The sequence below is a fragment of the Gastrolobium bilobum genome, unplaced genomic scaffold (genome assembly GCF_033153095.1).
Source record: "Gastrolobium bilobum isolate Gb01-03AN ecotype WA unplaced genomic scaffold, APGP_CSIRO_Gbil_v1 utg2250, whole genome shotgun sequence".
Classification (NCBI taxonomy): domain Eukaryota; kingdom Viridiplantae; phylum Streptophyta; class Magnoliopsida; order Fabales; family Fabaceae; genus Gastrolobium; species Gastrolobium bilobum.
In genome coordinates this window covers 70,631-87,038 of record NW_026899630.1, presented here as the reverse complement: position 1 = coordinate 87,038, position 16,408 = coordinate 70,631, and the positions used below count along the sequence as shown (strand labels likewise).

The 16,408-nt window shown below is 35.6% G+C and overlaps 3 protein-coding genes across 3 annotated transcripts; 2 read left to right on the top strand and 1 right to left on the bottom strand.

The window, feature by feature from the left end:
• Positions 1-7,161: 7,161 nt before the first annotated feature.
• Positions 7,162-8,085, top strand: LOC133292104 (taxoid 14-beta-hydroxylase-like). Its single transcript, XM_061490478.1, has 3 exons — positions 7,162-7,538; positions 7,765-8,008; positions 8,056-8,085. Exons 1-3 carry the CDS (start codon positions 7,162-7,164, stop codon positions 8,083-8,085), a joined length of 651 nt encoding a protein of 216 aa, XP_061346462.1.
• A 16-nt stretch (positions 8,086-8,101) lies between these two features.
• LOC133292105 (taxadiene 5-alpha hydroxylase-like) lies at positions 8,102-9,032 on the top strand. Its single transcript, XM_061490479.1, has 3 exons — positions 8,102-8,333; positions 8,446-8,636; positions 8,721-9,032. The coding sequence occupies exons 1-3, from the start codon at positions 8,102-8,104 to the stop codon at positions 9,030-9,032; spliced, it is 735 nt and encodes a 244-aa protein (XP_061346463.1).
• Positions 9,033-10,266: 1,234 nt separating this feature from the next.
• Positions 10,267-12,451, bottom strand: LOC133292102 (uncharacterized). The gene is made up of 3 exons (XM_061490477.1): positions 11,930-12,451; positions 11,570-11,673; positions 10,267-10,519 (listed from the first exon to the last, which is right to left on the bottom strand). The coding sequence occupies exons 1-3, from the start codon at positions 12,449-12,451 to the stop codon at positions 10,267-10,269; spliced, it is 879 nt and encodes a 292-aa protein (XP_061346461.1).
• Positions 12,452-16,408: the final 3,957 nt, after the last annotated feature.

Sequence of the window (16,408 nt, the reverse complement as noted above, 5' to 3'; positions counted from 1 at the left end):
GGGTTTCTTGAACAAGTCAAAGGGCTTATTCGCATTCAGCTTCTTGCCTTGCACCTTCTTGTTCTTCCAATAACCTGAGCCCGTTGCTTTATTGGAACTAGGTGCCTGGGCCTCAGAAGACTTCTTGGTTTGGGACACCTTATACACTTCCTCCACCTTTCTACACTGGTTTACAAACCGACTGAATTCTCGGATGTCACAATTTGACATCTTCCGAGACATCTTTTCATTAAGACCCCATTGGAACTTGGAGGTCATTTCAGCCGGGGTGGGTAAGGCTCGCCCATAGTTGGCGTATTTCACCAACTCATTGAATTTTGAGAAGTATTGGTCAATAGACATCGACCCTTGTTTGAGATCGTTATACTCATTCTGCTTTTGTTCCCTAGCCTCTCTAGGGAAGTAGTTATCCAAGAACAATGTCTCGAATAACCGCCATGTGATCTCCCGACCTTCAGCTTCTAATGGCTGCACGGTATTTGTCCACCAATCTTCTGCTTCCTCTTCCAGCATATAAACAGAGTAAGCCAACTTCATTGCGTCAGGGCACCTCATCACCCTGAATATTTTCTCCATAGCTTGGAGCCATTTTGCAGCCGCCATTGGCTCATAACCTCCCTTAAAAGAAGGAGGTTTATGTTTTCGGAAAGCCATCAGTCTCCTTTCCTCCATTTCCTGATCACCGACATTTTCAACTTGAGGTTGACGAACCTCAGTGTGATGACTCCGACTTCCGGAGTGGTGACTACCTTCACCCTCATTGTTACCCCCTCCACCCTCTTCCTGTGAAGGAGGTGGAGAAGGCGTAGCAGTGTGAGGAGGAGGAGTAGGTTGCCGGTTCACGGGCCTAGGACCCCTCAACGTCCTCAACTCGGTCATCATCGCGGCCATAGCAGTCCGCGAGTCTTCATTTGTCTTTAACAAATTTTCATTGGCTTGCCTACTAGCAGCCAACTCTCTCTGAACAGCTGCAAGAGCTTCAGCTACGGGATCAGGCTGCACGCCCGTTGCCCCACGGCCACTTCTAGGCCTCACAAGAGCAGCCAAAACAGGTTCTGGCTGAGTATTGGTGTTTGATGGTCCGGGGTTGTTTCGGTTCCTCGTCATGTCACTACACATGTTACACAAAGAAGTGAGTTGATCAGGCCCACACTTAGTGATCACAAATGCAATAATCATACAGAGTACTAAAACAACTATAAAGCATCAAACACTAAGCATACTCAACAATAGCTAACAATGATTCCCGACGAAACTGCTCTGATACCATAAAATGTAACACCCCGTTCTAGAACCGGTTTGTTAACATCGCATTATGATATTAAGCGCAGTTACAATCACCTGGGTTCCATTAAAATCCGGATAAATTTTTCATTTTAAAACGTACCGAACTTTTAATACCCCATTTCGTGATCATAACCATATTACCTTGCGGAAACAGATAAATTAAGCTTAACATCATGTTCATTTCCCATTTTTAAACCATTAATTTACTTCTTTTTTAGTTCAATACTTCTACTATATTGTAGGTTTCTTCATTAGCTACCTGTGGCTTCAAACCGTGCTCAAATCGGAGCACTGTAGCCCAAGTTAGGACCATTTGAAGCAACACAAGAGAGTGTTGGTCACAGGCCCAGCGCGCTTCAGCGCGCTACCGGGCGCTCAAGCGCGCGCTATCGGGCACTAAAGCCTCCATCTGGGCGCTTAAGCGCACGGAGGCAGTAAGCATCAGCATTTCCAGTGTGGATGGGCGCTTAAGCGCGCAACAGGGCGCTCAGGCGCGCTAGCCTGGGCGCTCAAGCTCCCACTGGGACGTCTTAGCGCGCAGAGACAGAAGCATCTCCTCCTTCAGTGGCGAAGGGCGCTTAAGCGCGGACCAGGGCGCTCAAGCGCGCAACCCTGGGCGCTTAAGCCCCACCCTGGGCGCTAAAACACGAGGGGGCAGTAAGCCACCCAACTTTCTGCAGCAAGGGGCGCTTAAGCGCACGCCAGGGCGCTCCAGCGCGAGGAGGCAGAATGCATTGGCACTCGCAGGGGCAGCAGGGCGCTTGGGCGCGCTCCTGGGCGCTTAAGCGCGCTGCCAGGGAATTCCAATCCCCACATTTCTCAAGTCCAAGCCTAGGGGAAAATGCATCCCCATTACATACCCCAATTGTTCATGCCCCAAAACCAAATCCTAGCCTCATCCCACCTCCCCTCATGAGATTTAGCTAGAATTTGGGCAGCATGACCTTTGTTTTCTCATCGTTTACCAGTTTAAACAAAAGGGTACCTAATTGATTTTCAGCCCAACCAATTCAACAACTCAATACATAACAAGCATGCATATATTGAATTCCAAGTAGGCATCATTTACATTACATATCCTTTACAAATCATAGAACTTAGCTTACAAAACACTATGATCATTCCCTTGGCTCCCATCAACAAAAGGTGTAACCAAAGGCATGAGCATAGGCTAAGTTCATCCAATGAATCAAGATATACAAATGATCATGGGCTTTCAAAATAAAATCCTATACATGTCAACTACAAAAGGCATGCATAAACTCAAAGAAGTGCCATATTTCATGCATAATCTAGGTATGGCCACTTGCCACCAGAGGCTCCTGCAGCATCCTTACCTGAAAGGGGGTCCCCACAACACGGGGTGAGATATACGAATATATCCAGTAAACCAGGGGTCCTTGGAGCATCTCTCCACCCCACAGTTCCATATCAGTGTAATAGCAATAACAATAATAATGCAGTAAATACATATCTATGCAAAGTGCAATACATCTCCAGGAGAAATCCCTCGAGCTCTCAAGCTGTCCTAAGGAAACTCAGATGCAAATAGTCCTACTGGCCAGCTAACTACCATGTATGATTTACGCATCGTCATGCAACATACCCACATAGGGAAACACCATCCTATGCCACACCAAATGCATACACATACGTATAACAAAGCATTACACTATTTTATTGCATTTATATACACAATCACAACCTCCACCCTTTCAGGGCTTGGTAGAACAGTCAAGGGAATTACACCCAAGGTCCGAAGGCTTACCTCAATGCTTCAGTCAACCTTTGTTCTTCACCAACAGTTTCAGCCATCAACTTTTACAAACATACACCTACACATGGTGTAATGCAATCAACACATATTGCATCCAATAACATCTCATAGCTATCAACCAAGCTATGCAATTCATACCAAACATAAGCATGAACTCACCTATCCAATGGAGCTAATCAAGCTCCATAGCTTGCTCCAATGGTTGATCACTCACGGTTGGTCCAAATGTCTCAATCCTAGACATCACAAGGACACAATCAATCATTCATCTCATTAATTGTTCAACATGCTAGAATACTAACCAATCCAAGCATGAATTTTCCAATATTATGAACAATTATCAAATGACTATCTAGGCTCATTTCCACCGATTAAATGACATTCCTAGCATTTTCCATAACATGCTCTAAGTCCCATTCTTCCTAGAACATAGCTAATTCAACTATATTTCATAAAAATCCCAATTTACTATTCACAAACCCTAACTCATGCAAATTTCAAGGAATCATGAGGTTCAAGGGTTAGAATCTTACCACCAATGGTCACACAACCAAGGATTGATGGCTCCTCAAGCTTCAATGGAGGTAGAAACTCTCAAAACCCCAAATTTCTCCAAAGGGCCGAATTTTTGAGAGCCAATATCCCACCACACAAAGCTCCCCACTTAAAACTAAGCTTGGATTATGAAAGAGGGCGAGATTCTAAGCGATTTAGGCTTTTGAATCATCCAAAACCATCAAGGTTTGATCTCTCTCTCTCTCTTTCCCTTTTCTTCTTCCCTCTCTTCTCCCTCTCTTCTCTTCTCCTTCTTTTCTGTTTCTCGACGAAATGGGGGGGGGGGAAAATGGGGATTCTTTTGGCTTTTAGTCACTTAACATAGGTTAAGTGGCTTTAAGCGGGTATTGGTTCGTCTATCTATTCAACTCCAATGATTACCAAACTTTACCCAAAAGTCTGGAATATTATTCTAGGAATATTACTATTTTTATTTTTATATTTTGGGTACTTTTGCCAGTACCCATTTATACCCCTTAATTTTCACTGAGTACACTTTTAACTCCAAAGTGACTCAGATTCCTTTAATTAAGCCTTATACTTAATTTCACCCAGTAAAACATGTTTAATTAATTAATTACACTTGATTTCCTAATTAATTAATATGGGCTATTATATTATTCTTCCTAACCATTGTCTTAAAGGCTCCACCAAATTCTCTTTTAGCAGTCCCTCTAGAATTCCAAATCAGAAAGTTCATTAATAACTAATTTGATTAAATGCAGATTTAAGGGATACCTGCTCCTTTTTACTTTCTTGCATGAAAGCTTCTGCTCCAGCAATATTTTGAAGACTATCACTTTCTTGACCATCTTGATGCTTATCCACCATCATCACATCTGGAGGCTTCGGTTCTAGTTCCCTCTACACAATTTTTGATCCAGACTTTCATTGTTCAAACCTTGGTTCAAGATATTAAATTTTGAGCTGCCAATTGAAGGTTGCAACTTTTCTTCAAAATTCCTTTTCCTTGAGATTTCTCCCTCCTTAGACTCACTCCTTTGACTTGGTACTGCTTGTAAAGACAGATTTTTACTTCCGATCCCAACCTTTCCTCTATCAGAAACCTTTTTAGACAAATTCCCATTATCTCCCTCCTTGCTATCCCCCACCAATAAGAACTTTGACTTGGTTTCAACCAAGGAAACAACATTGGATTTTGATTTTATGCTTTTGGATTGAAGAGAGCTCTGATTAGGTTCTTGATAAACAACCATAGTACCTTCTGTTTTACCTTCAACTTCCCGGACTTCCTTATTCCTTAACACCTCAAAATTATTAGCCCCTTTTTAGCTATTCTGACTTTCTTTCCCCTTAGTACCTTCATTTTTCCTTATCTGATTACCTCTAACTTTCCTTCCTCTTATCACCTGCATCCAAGGACCAAATTTAGGATTTTCCTCCCCCGAATTTGAAGGTGAATCCTCTTGATTACTATGATCCTCCAGCCTACCGACATTTGTGTTTGGAACCTGCTCAGCTACTTTTTTGCTTGGGCAATTCTCCCTTCTATGTCCATACTTTCCGCACTTATAATAGATTAGGTGCAGCCCCTCATACTCAATCTTCTTGATTCTTCCATCCACTTTAAAATCCACTTGCAGAGGCTTGCTAAGATCTAATTCAACACACATTCTTGCAAATCTACCTCTAGCAATAGAAGTAGTAGCCGCATCCAGTTTAATAAATTTACCCAGCCAATTCCCTATATCCTTAACCAAATCAGTGTTCACATATTCCATAAAAAATTCAGGGAGCCTAACCCAAGCCATAATTCTATTGACTGTTGCCTGGAAAGGTTGGAAATCAGGTACCCAAGATCTGATCGCTAAGTAATGATAAAAAACAATCCATGGTCCCGCCATAATTGCGAAATCCATGTCTTTTTTTTCTCAAAGCGAACCAGAAAGAAATTGTTTTCCAAGTCAATTACTTGAATTCGACCCTCTCTATCTAGCCCACATATTTTCTAATCTTTTTTTATAAAATCCAGCAATACCTTTTTCCCCATTAGTTTGACAAAGATGGATTTGTGCCATGGAGACCCAAATCATGGGGGATCCATCTCTTCTGGAAATAGATTACAACCCAAATCATGCTCTCCATCACTATCTGAAGCACTAGCATCCTAAGCCACAAGGTCATATTTGATTTCTTGATTTTCAAATCATCTTTGTCTATCATCCAAGTAGGGTGATCTCATTAGTTGTGGTTTGTGAGTGAACTAGTAAAGGTGCTGACAATTATGCAATATATATTTCACTATTAAGAGCCACTAATTGAATTGATAATGACAAGCAACATCCATGTATAACTCATTGAAATTTCTCTACAATTAATTGATAAATGCATCGATTGATTGTTTGAAACCCACAACCAATGTATTCCACCAGTTGAGAGCAGGCACTTGTCATCAACTGAGAGACAAATTGTTTAGCTTGGAGCCCCAATTCTGGTGAATTTTTCATGCAGTTCATCAATCATTGTGTCGCGTTTAGTAAGTATTGGACTTTTCTCACCATTGTACATCATCCCACTGCAACTTTCCAATTTTCTAGCAAAACAATAAAAAAGTCCACTAATTGATTACAAATTTGAATGCATTTTGAAAGGAACACAGGAAAAAGATTATAACCTTTTAAAGAATTGAAAGATAGGAAGAGGGAGAGGGAGAAATTAGATTGTTTATTTAGAGTATGATGGGTGAAAGGAGGTTATATAGGGGAAGGGAGAAAGGCTACTAGGGATGGACGACCAATGTTACGCCACGTGGTAGCATCCTAACAGACATATAAGGTTTCACATGACAAAATTCAATTAGTTGTGCGCATACTCAAATAATTGATTTATGTATAAATCATGAGAGCTTGCAATGTAATAAACATGCATGGACATCATGTGCACAACTAGCTGCGCACTAACATATGCGCAACTGGGCTATGTCCGGTAAAATGTTAGAATTTTCCATCAAACGAGTATTTTGTCTAAATTTTTTTTCAATTAATAGGTCTTTTCAAAAAACTTTTCTCTTATTTTTTCATTTTTTTTCATTCTCACTTTGTCTGTCCTTCAATTAGATTTAAATATGATTATCGTATACAATATAATTATAAGTATGTTCAATATTTTAAATTCAATTAAATAAAAAACAGATTTAAAATAAATTTTAAAGAAATTAAGTTTAAGTTAAAATCAATAAAAAAATTATATTAAACTAATTCTAGGAATTTTCAAGTTGCCGTTGGGTGTTTGTGGGCATGTAGCATGAAAAATGTTTTTTTTTTCTTGGAAAAGGAAATATGTTTTTTAATAGCCATTTCTCAATCAATTTAGATTATTCAATTGATTACTTGTACCCAAAAAATTAATAATAAAACTGTTTCATTGTCATCTCTTTCCGATGTCACTTTATCACGGAAAGTCTTAAGAAGGCCATGAATGATTGCTATTATGATTGAGTCTTTCTGTCACCTGATTTAGCAACAGAATTGAAGTATCTCATCTCATTTGTCAAACCTCCACATTAGCAAAGAACAAAGCCAATGGATGTGGGAATACCATTGTTTGTCTTATGTGCATTCACTTTGATTTTAGCTTCACTACTCTCAAAGTTTCTCTCAAAAAGTCAAACCAAAAATGTTCCAAAAGGGTCTCTGGGGTATCCTATCATCGGAGAGACACTTAGTTTTCTTAAGGCACAGAGGCAGGACAAGGGCTCTGAGTGGTTGGAAGATCGGATATCTAAGTATGGCCATGTCTTCAAAACCTCCTTAATGGGTTCCCCTACAGTGTTTTTCATTGGACAAGCAGGTAACAAGTTTATACTTGGTTCCCCAGATGATGTGCTTTCTGCTACGAAACCCCTCACCCTGCGAAAGATTCTTGGAAAACAAAGCTTAGTTGAACTTACAGGATCGAGGTACATAATCTTCAACTATTACTCACTGTTGCAGCTCAGATTGTTTGTTTAAATGTTGAATGAATTGTCAAACTAGTACTTATTATATGATAATGTTTATTTAAATAATGGCACTTTGAAATAAGGTGTTGTATGTTTGGATGGATAAGTCATGATTAAATAAGTGATGTTGATAAAGAGGATTACTAGATCATCTGGTTTGAGGCTGTGTTTATTTGTCCTGCAGGTACAGGCTAGTCAAAGGGGAAATGATGAAATTCTTGAAACCTGAATGTCTTCAGAACTATGTAAAAAAGATGGATGAATTGGTGATTATGGAATTACTGAGAAAATCCAAAGAGAATGAGACAATTGGAATTGTGGTTTTCATGAAGAAGCTGGCATATGATATGGCATGCAATATATTGTTTGACATTAAGGATGAGGACACTAGGGAGGCTTTGTTTGAAGATTTTACCATAGCATTTAAAGCAATTCATTCTCTTCCCATCAATTTTCCTGGTACCTCATTTTGGAGAGGCCAAAAAGCCAGGGCAAGAATTGTTAACAGGATACTTCCTATTATGAAAAAAAGAAGGGAGGAACAGTCAAAAGGAGTTCTGAGCTCTACTAATGATATGCTTTCCTGTTTGCTTGCATTAAGGGATGAAAATCATCAACCTCTAGCTGATGATGTAATTACTGACAATTTTATTTTTTTATTTGTTGCAAGTCATGACACTTCTGCTACTCTTATGAGCTTGATGATATGGAAGTTATCTAGAGATCCAGAGGTTCACAATAAAGTTTTACAAGGTAACACTTATTGGTTAGATTGTAGCATTATGCTATTTTGTGCCATATCCATGACCAACGTAAAAAGAGATTTAGTCCTTCTTTGACTGTTTTGCCAAATTCATTTATGCAGAACAAATGGAAATTATAAAGCAAAGGGAAAGAAGAGAAGACAGATTAACATGGGCAGAGATACAAAAGATGAAATACACATGGAGAGTTGCTCAGGAAATGATGAGGATGATCCCTCCTTTATTTGGAAGCTTTAGAAAAGCACTTAAAGATACAAGCTACGAAGGATATGACATACCAAAAGGGTGGCAGGTGACATTTCTATCCCCAAAATTTCACAAATAAGTGACATCTTTTTTTGGCCAAACTTTAATGTTAAACTGGTTTCATGTTCAGGTATATTGGGCAGCATATGGAACCCACATGAACAATGATATATTCGAGAATCCAAACAAATTTGATCCATCTCGTTTTGAAAATCCAACCAAGCCAATACCACCCTTTACTTACCTTTCATTTGGTGCAGGGCTACATTACTGCATAGGAAACGAATTTGCCAGGGTTGAAACCTTGACTATTATTCATAACTTTGTAAAGATGTATGAATGGTCTCAAGTAAACGCAGAGGAAGCAATTACTCGTCAACCAATGCCATATCCATCCAAGGGTCTCCATATTAAGATCAAACCCAGATGTAATATGTCCTAAACTTCTTGTCCTGCTCTATGTGCATTGGTCGTTATTATTATTATTATTGTTATCTCTCTTGTAATAATGTTAATATATAAGCTCTTTCTAATATTTTGTTTTCATATAATGACTTTCTTTTAGTTTTTTATATAGCTCATAATCTGTGAATGTCGCATGAATTTTTATGTTATAACCACTCATTTGAAAAAGTCAACTTTTGTTATGAGAAACATAAAGAGATTCAGTTCTTAAAGTGACACATCATTCGTTTGTTAGACAACATATTTTGGCTGAAGGCTTTAGCCGGCATAGCATGTTTCCAATAGTTAACATTTACTCATTCTATCAACTTGATCTATACAATTTGGACAAGTTGTATTTGTCGTTTAGAAAACTAGAAGTTATCAGAGATGCACTTAAACAAGACAATTGGCGATTATTTTGATGCGAGTCTTTGGTATTTGGTACCATTAGTTAGATGCACAAGACAAAACATAAAGAAGAAAGTGACTCAAATGAAGAAGGAAATGATAGAGCTTTTAATTTAAGTTGAATCAACAAATTGAATGAAGCAACATAAAGTCAAATAGAACAAACATAAATTAAAGTCAAAGAAAACAAACTCTTGAAGAATATCTTATAAAGCACACTAGTTTTTAGATATGCTAATATATATGGTATTATTTCAAATTATATTAATAATTGTTGTTTTCAAAGAGGGAGGTGATGAGGAGAGAAAGTATAGGATGCAGACATGACAAAGGAGAGAAACATAAAGAGATTCAGTTCTTAAAGTGACACATCATTCGTTTGTTAGACAACATATTTTGGCTGAAGGCTTTAGCCGGCATAGCATGTTTCCAATAGTTAACATTTACTCATTCTATCAACTTGATCTATACAATTTGGACAAGTTGTATTTGTCGTTTAGAAAACTAGAAGTTATCAGAGATGCACTTAAACAAGACAATTGGCGATTATTTTGATGCGAGTCTTTGGTATTTGGTACCATTAGTTAGATGCACAAGACAAAACATAAAGAAGAAAGTGACTCAAATGAAGAAGGAAATGATAGAGCTTTTAATTTAAGTTGAATCAACAAATTGAATGAAGCAACATAAAGTCAAATAGAACAAACATAAATTAAAGTCAAAGAAAACAAACTCTTGAAGAATATCTTATAAAGCACACTAGTTTTTAGATATGCTAATATATATGGTATTATTTCAAATTATATTAATAATTGTTGTTTTCAAAGAGGGAGGTGATGAGGAGAGAAAGTATAGGATGCAGACATGACAAAGGAGGGTTCGTTGCCAACTATGGCAAGAGGACTCCTTGGGGATGTAGGGGTTCTTGGTCTTGAGGAAGCTATGCCATGGTGACCATAGCCTCTGTCACTGTTCTTCCTTGGTCCTTTCTCAGCCCATTTGAGCTCAGTATCCTTCAATGTACTTGGATACCTCCAACTGCAACATCCTATTACCCCTGCTCTTTCTATGTACCTGTGTCAACAATCAAATTCCACAAACCATTTATGTTTAAAGATTAATTTGAAGCTAGGTGACTAGGTCCTCTGTAGCGGATGAGCCTAGAATAAAAATTAGCATCATCCCAATTTTGATGAATATGTTGCATAAAATAAAGGGTTACTCACATCAGATTAAAAAATTTGTAGCAAATATATTTATACTAAGAGCTGCATGCGGATCCTAACATTTAAAAAAAAAAAAAAATCAAGATTTGTGTGTGTATCTTGACTCTTTATGTATTGCTGCAAAATTTTTCATCTGCTTCAACATAAGAAGTATTAAAACCTAAAATAAATCCACTTACGGATTATTTTTCCTTTTTTAATTAAACAACTAATTAACTTCTAAGTTTGAATATAAAAATAAGTGAACGTCCTAGATATACTCAAATATAATCATATTTAAGGGCATGCACAGTAAGAGAAAAGACGGTAATTATTACGGGAGAATAGCTTCTCTTGTTGTAGGAGAACTCTATTCTCCTATTACACACATCGAATTTTGCATTAATTTTTATTTTTTTTATTTTATTTTATTTTATTTTTTTTTTTTATTGATGGAGCCTACCTAAATTATATCTCTGCAAGAAGATTCTCCTTCTCCCGTTGAATGAGAAACTCAAAGCCTAATTATTATATTAAATTATTATTCTTGTCCTGGATATGTTTGATTAAGACCAAGTTTGGTATGGACGTATGATTTCTTCAATGTCTAGTATAGAATTGTTGTTTTCTTTAAGAGGACAAAGAGACGGCAAACAAAATCCAAAATGCCGTCTCATGATGTAGAAAACATGTCTAATAATCAAATCCGTTATTGGTTTATAATTAAGCCAATAATCTTTCATTTGGATGTATAGGATGGGTAAACAAAATATTCACGCCAAATAACTAATAAATAAACTTGAGATGTATATTATATTAGTTTATATTATTATGCTTAAAAGGACATGCAAAACAAGCCAAACATTATTAGAGACTATCTTTTTGGAAGCAGAAGAATGGACCAAGAAATGTGGGTTACCTTTGGCTAAATCTCAATCCAAGGCACTCAATACACTTTCTTCCTTCTATCATCTCTCCCATGCCTATTTCCACACACCGCCTGCAATAAACCCTGCCACATACCTGCATGCCCCAGAAACATTATTAAGTCAAATAAAGAATTTTGAACTATATAGCTAAGTTAAATTTTACTTAATTCATTGCATACATTACATAGAAAATTGAAATATTGTAAGAATTACAGCAGTTTTGTAATATGCTAATAACATTGCCCTTCCAAATATGAATTAAAAATAAAAATAAAAAATATTTTTAATATTTTGTGGTTACTACTTGCTACATAGAATCAACTTAATCATAGTAATGTTCAAAGACATACCAGGCATCTAGTCCTGAGAAAGTAAACATAGTTGCTGCAAATGGTGCAAATCTTAGAGTGAGGAATTCCAGGTCGCTTTCGTCGACCAGCAGCACCACCTTTTCCCGAAGCCAAACTCATGCCACTGTTCATAGCATCATAACCCATGCTATACTCACTTACATGGTTAAAACGATCATGTCCTCGATCATGTTCAACACGGTGGCTAAACTGACCCAACGGTGAGTCACCACCATGGCCAAAATCAAGGTGGTGGTGATGGCTGTGATTATTGGATGCCTGCAAGCCTTTTTGGAAGTCAAGACTAGGTAATTTGGTCAGAGAAGGAACAGAGGATGATGGTAACTTTGTGGGGTTGCTAATTATACTAGCATCAGAAATGGGTTCAATAATGGCCACTGTGGTGTTTATCTTGTTTGAAGTATTCACATTGGCTAGGTCTTGAAAGGTAAGATTAACGGACTCATCTGGGATACCTTGGTATAGTTCTTCAAGTTCTAGTAGTTTTGGCTTTGCCTGCATGGTAGTGTTTTTTATGTATTCACCCATTGAGTTATGAGGATAAATGAAATGATGCTTAATGAGCCCTTTTTATGATAGAAATATTCAAGGAAAAGGTGAAAAAATTGAAGGTAATAGCTGTATGAAGCAGGCTCTCGTTTGGTTCATTGGAAATAAAGACGAACCACATGTGGCCAAAGTTTACAAGGCCGGTCAGAAATTAAGAAGATATATAAATTGCCATATGTAAATTTTGGTCATGAAAGATTTTTGTTGGATCTTTAATAATTTTGGTCATCTATGTTATTAAATAGTAAGTTAGTAACCTAATTTGAACTATTTTTATGACCAAATTGATTTGATAAAATTTTAAGGATAAAAATGGAGGTTTACTATGGCAACTTTCTTATTTTGCTTGTTATTTCCAATGCACACAAACACACAAAAGTATCTTATGCCCCAAGTGTTATTATATGAACAAGAAATTTTATGTATCAACTCAATCGGTTGAAACAGTCAAAAGAAGGACGAATTGTATAATGTTATGGTATACAATTAACTATGGATTAATCAATAATATTGTGGAAATATAACACGGCTTTTCAGTTTGTGAAAAATTGATGAAATAGCAATCTATAATAAGTAAATCTCGTTCGTCCAATTTCAATATTTACTATTATTTATTTTGTGATGATCGCCCCGGTGCCATTAAGGTACTCTTACCCATTTTTATTATTTTTTGGGATAATTTCATTTTCTCACTTACGTATACACGATTTATCATTTCACCCCTGTGCTTTTAAATTTGTCACTTAAATTTATTGTAATCACAAAATGTAGCATTTAACCCCTTGTTATTTAAAAGCATATGTGCATTGTGGTTATAAAAATGTATTATTTAGATCCTTTAAAATCTTTTACATACACATATACACACACAATACATATATACGAATGCATTTACACACACATATATACACACAATGCATATATACGAACGCATTTACATACACGCATATCATTTAGATCCTTTAAAGTCTTTTACACATATATATAACCGTAATTGGTTCTCAAGTTTTGAAATCACATCGATTATATGAGGCTAATTAAGATGTTTATTAGTTCTCTAATTGGTAATGTTAAGAATTTAAGATGTTGTTAACCATATCGATTGACCATGTAATTATAAGTCAAATGAAAGTTTCTTCATGCAATTATAACCGTAACTAATGAAATAACTAGTGAATTTAAATTTAAAAACCAACTATATAAATTAACTTTAAACACCAATAATAGAGGCATACAAGATTGTACATGAAAAATCCAATTGAAAAAATCACACGAAAAGTTTAAGAAATTCACTAAAAATATTTGAAATATTATAAAATTTATTTATCTAAAAAAAATTACAATTATTTTTTTTAACTCCCTCACTCGAGGAATACTCTAACTTAAGCTTTCTCTTTAAATTTTCTGAAATTCTTTTTCTAAAGTATTTGTCATGCATTTTTTTGGTATGTTTAGAATTGGCTCAAGGAGAGGCGGAGCTAGGGGCACTAGAGGTGGGCCCCCTAAAATCTGAAAAAAAAAAAAAAAAAAACCAGAACAAAAATACAGTTGTTGCTTGTGTTAGGCCGTTTAATAAACCAGGGTTTAATGATGATATACTTGAACCGTTTAAGTAGTAGGTTAGGCCGTGAATTGTGTCTCCATTTCCTCACTTTCAGAATTGTTTCTTAAAGTTTCATTAAACAACCTAGCATGCAAACTATCATCAGTTGCATAAAAATCGAAATATCAATTCTACTTACTTCTTTTTTTGTTTTTTTGTTTTTTTTTTTTTGGTTAAGTCAATTCTACTTACTTTTATTTGAGGATATCTGTATATTTGTTTTGGTTTAATAATTTTGAAAAATAACTTTTTTTTTTAAATCAAATTTGTTTTAAGTATATTTTTTCGGTTTATATATGACAAAGCTGTTGATTATTATTATTTTGGTGAATAAGCTGTTGATTATTATTAACCAAAAACGGTTTTTTTTTCAACAACTATAGTTACAGAATTATCATTATTTGATTCGGCAGATAATTTCATAATGTAACCTACCTCTTTAAAATGATATTAAAAGTTTTGAAACTTAAATATCATTTTACCCTCAACCAATTTTCGCCCCCATCATCTAATTTTCTGGCTCCGCCATTGGGCTCAAGTACTCTCTATGTAGGCAACATTCCATCTAACGCAAAGGCTAATAACTATAACGTAATAACAATATTTTTTATGTGAAAAACAAATAGTCTACCAACCATGAAAACTAACGGGTGATTTCCTCGAATTCTAATATGATGTAGGGATATTGAATGAGTTATTTTTTTAGGTACAATGCCTCAGCTCAACAGTTGAATATTGTAAACAACCTTAGCATATACCACCCCCAAAAGCTAGCTCAAAGGGTGGGAGTGTCCAAGGCCTTATAAAGGTCATATTAGTTTCTCATCCAATCAATGTGGGACTATATATCTCAACACGCCCCCTCACGCAAGAGCTCTTTAGGCTAGAAGCGTGAAAATTGCACAGGCCCATTTTTGGTTTAGCTTTTGTGCTTTTTTATTTTATTTTTAATTCCACTTTAAAGCGAGCGACGGTGAGACTTTGATACCATGTAAAGAACTTGGGATACACCACCGCAAAAGCTAGCTCAAAGGGTGAGAGTGTCCAAGGCCTTATAAAGGCCATATTAGTTGCCCACACACTCAATGTGGGACTATATATCTCAACACGCCCCCTCACGCAAGAGCCCTTTAGGCTAGAAGCATGGAAATTGCACAGGCCCATTTTTGGTTTACCTTTTGTGTTTTTTTTTTTATTTTATTTTTAAATAGTTAAGATGGTGCTGGCTTCAATTTGGACTATATGCGCTACAAAGAAAACTGAAAAAGTAGACCATACCGTAAACCCCACATTGTGTGACTGTCTTGTTCCTAACCCGCTTATTTCCTTCCGCCAATTTTTCTCCATCGTTTCAACTTTTAAGACAGGACGCAGTAACCTTTGTTCCTAACCTTTGCTAAACATAACAAGCAGGTATGTGAAGGGTATATACGAAGGATGATGCTCATCGCGATAACAACTGCAAAAAAAGAAAGAAAAAAAGAGAGGCCAAAGTAGCAGGAATTTTTTAACTTTTCTCTTTTATATTTTACTTGAATTGATTATATTTAATTTAACTGATTGATAATTAATTTTAGGGAAAAGTTTAAAAACCTTCATGTGTTTGAATCACTTATATTCCAATTTTTTTTTTTAAAATTTAACCCCCTGTGATTTTTTTCATCCATTCATCTTCTTAACACGGTTATAAACTTAACTAAATATATCTATTTTATCTTTTTTAGAAAAAGAAAATAAAATGATAAAAAATAATAATAAGATCAAATTAAACGTTATAAAAACTCAGAATACTTAATAAAAAACTAAAAAAAAGATCAAATGTGTCTAAATAAAAAAATAGAATAAGGACAAAAAGTAAGACAAAATATGTTAAAAATCACAACAGTGACAGAAAAAAATAAAAAAAGTCTAAATGAAAAAAATACTGAATACAAAAAAATAGAAGATAAAATTATGATAAAATAAAAAATAGAATAAAAAAAATCACAGTTATGAATTTTCAATATATTTGGTTTTTTATTTTTTATCATTTATCTATTTTATTATTTTTATTTAAATATATTTTGTCTTTTTTATATCTCTATTTTATTCTCTCTCTTTTATTTATTTATTTTTTACGAAAATCTTTAGTAAATGGGTGACATAAGGTTAAATAAAAAAGGAAGAAGAAATTCGAAAAAAATAGACTAAAAAATAAAAAAGATCAAACATATCTAAATAAAAAAAATAAAAAAAATCACATGGAGTTAAATGATTAGAAAAAGTAGAGGGTGTAAGTAATTCAAAACAATACCATATATATATAT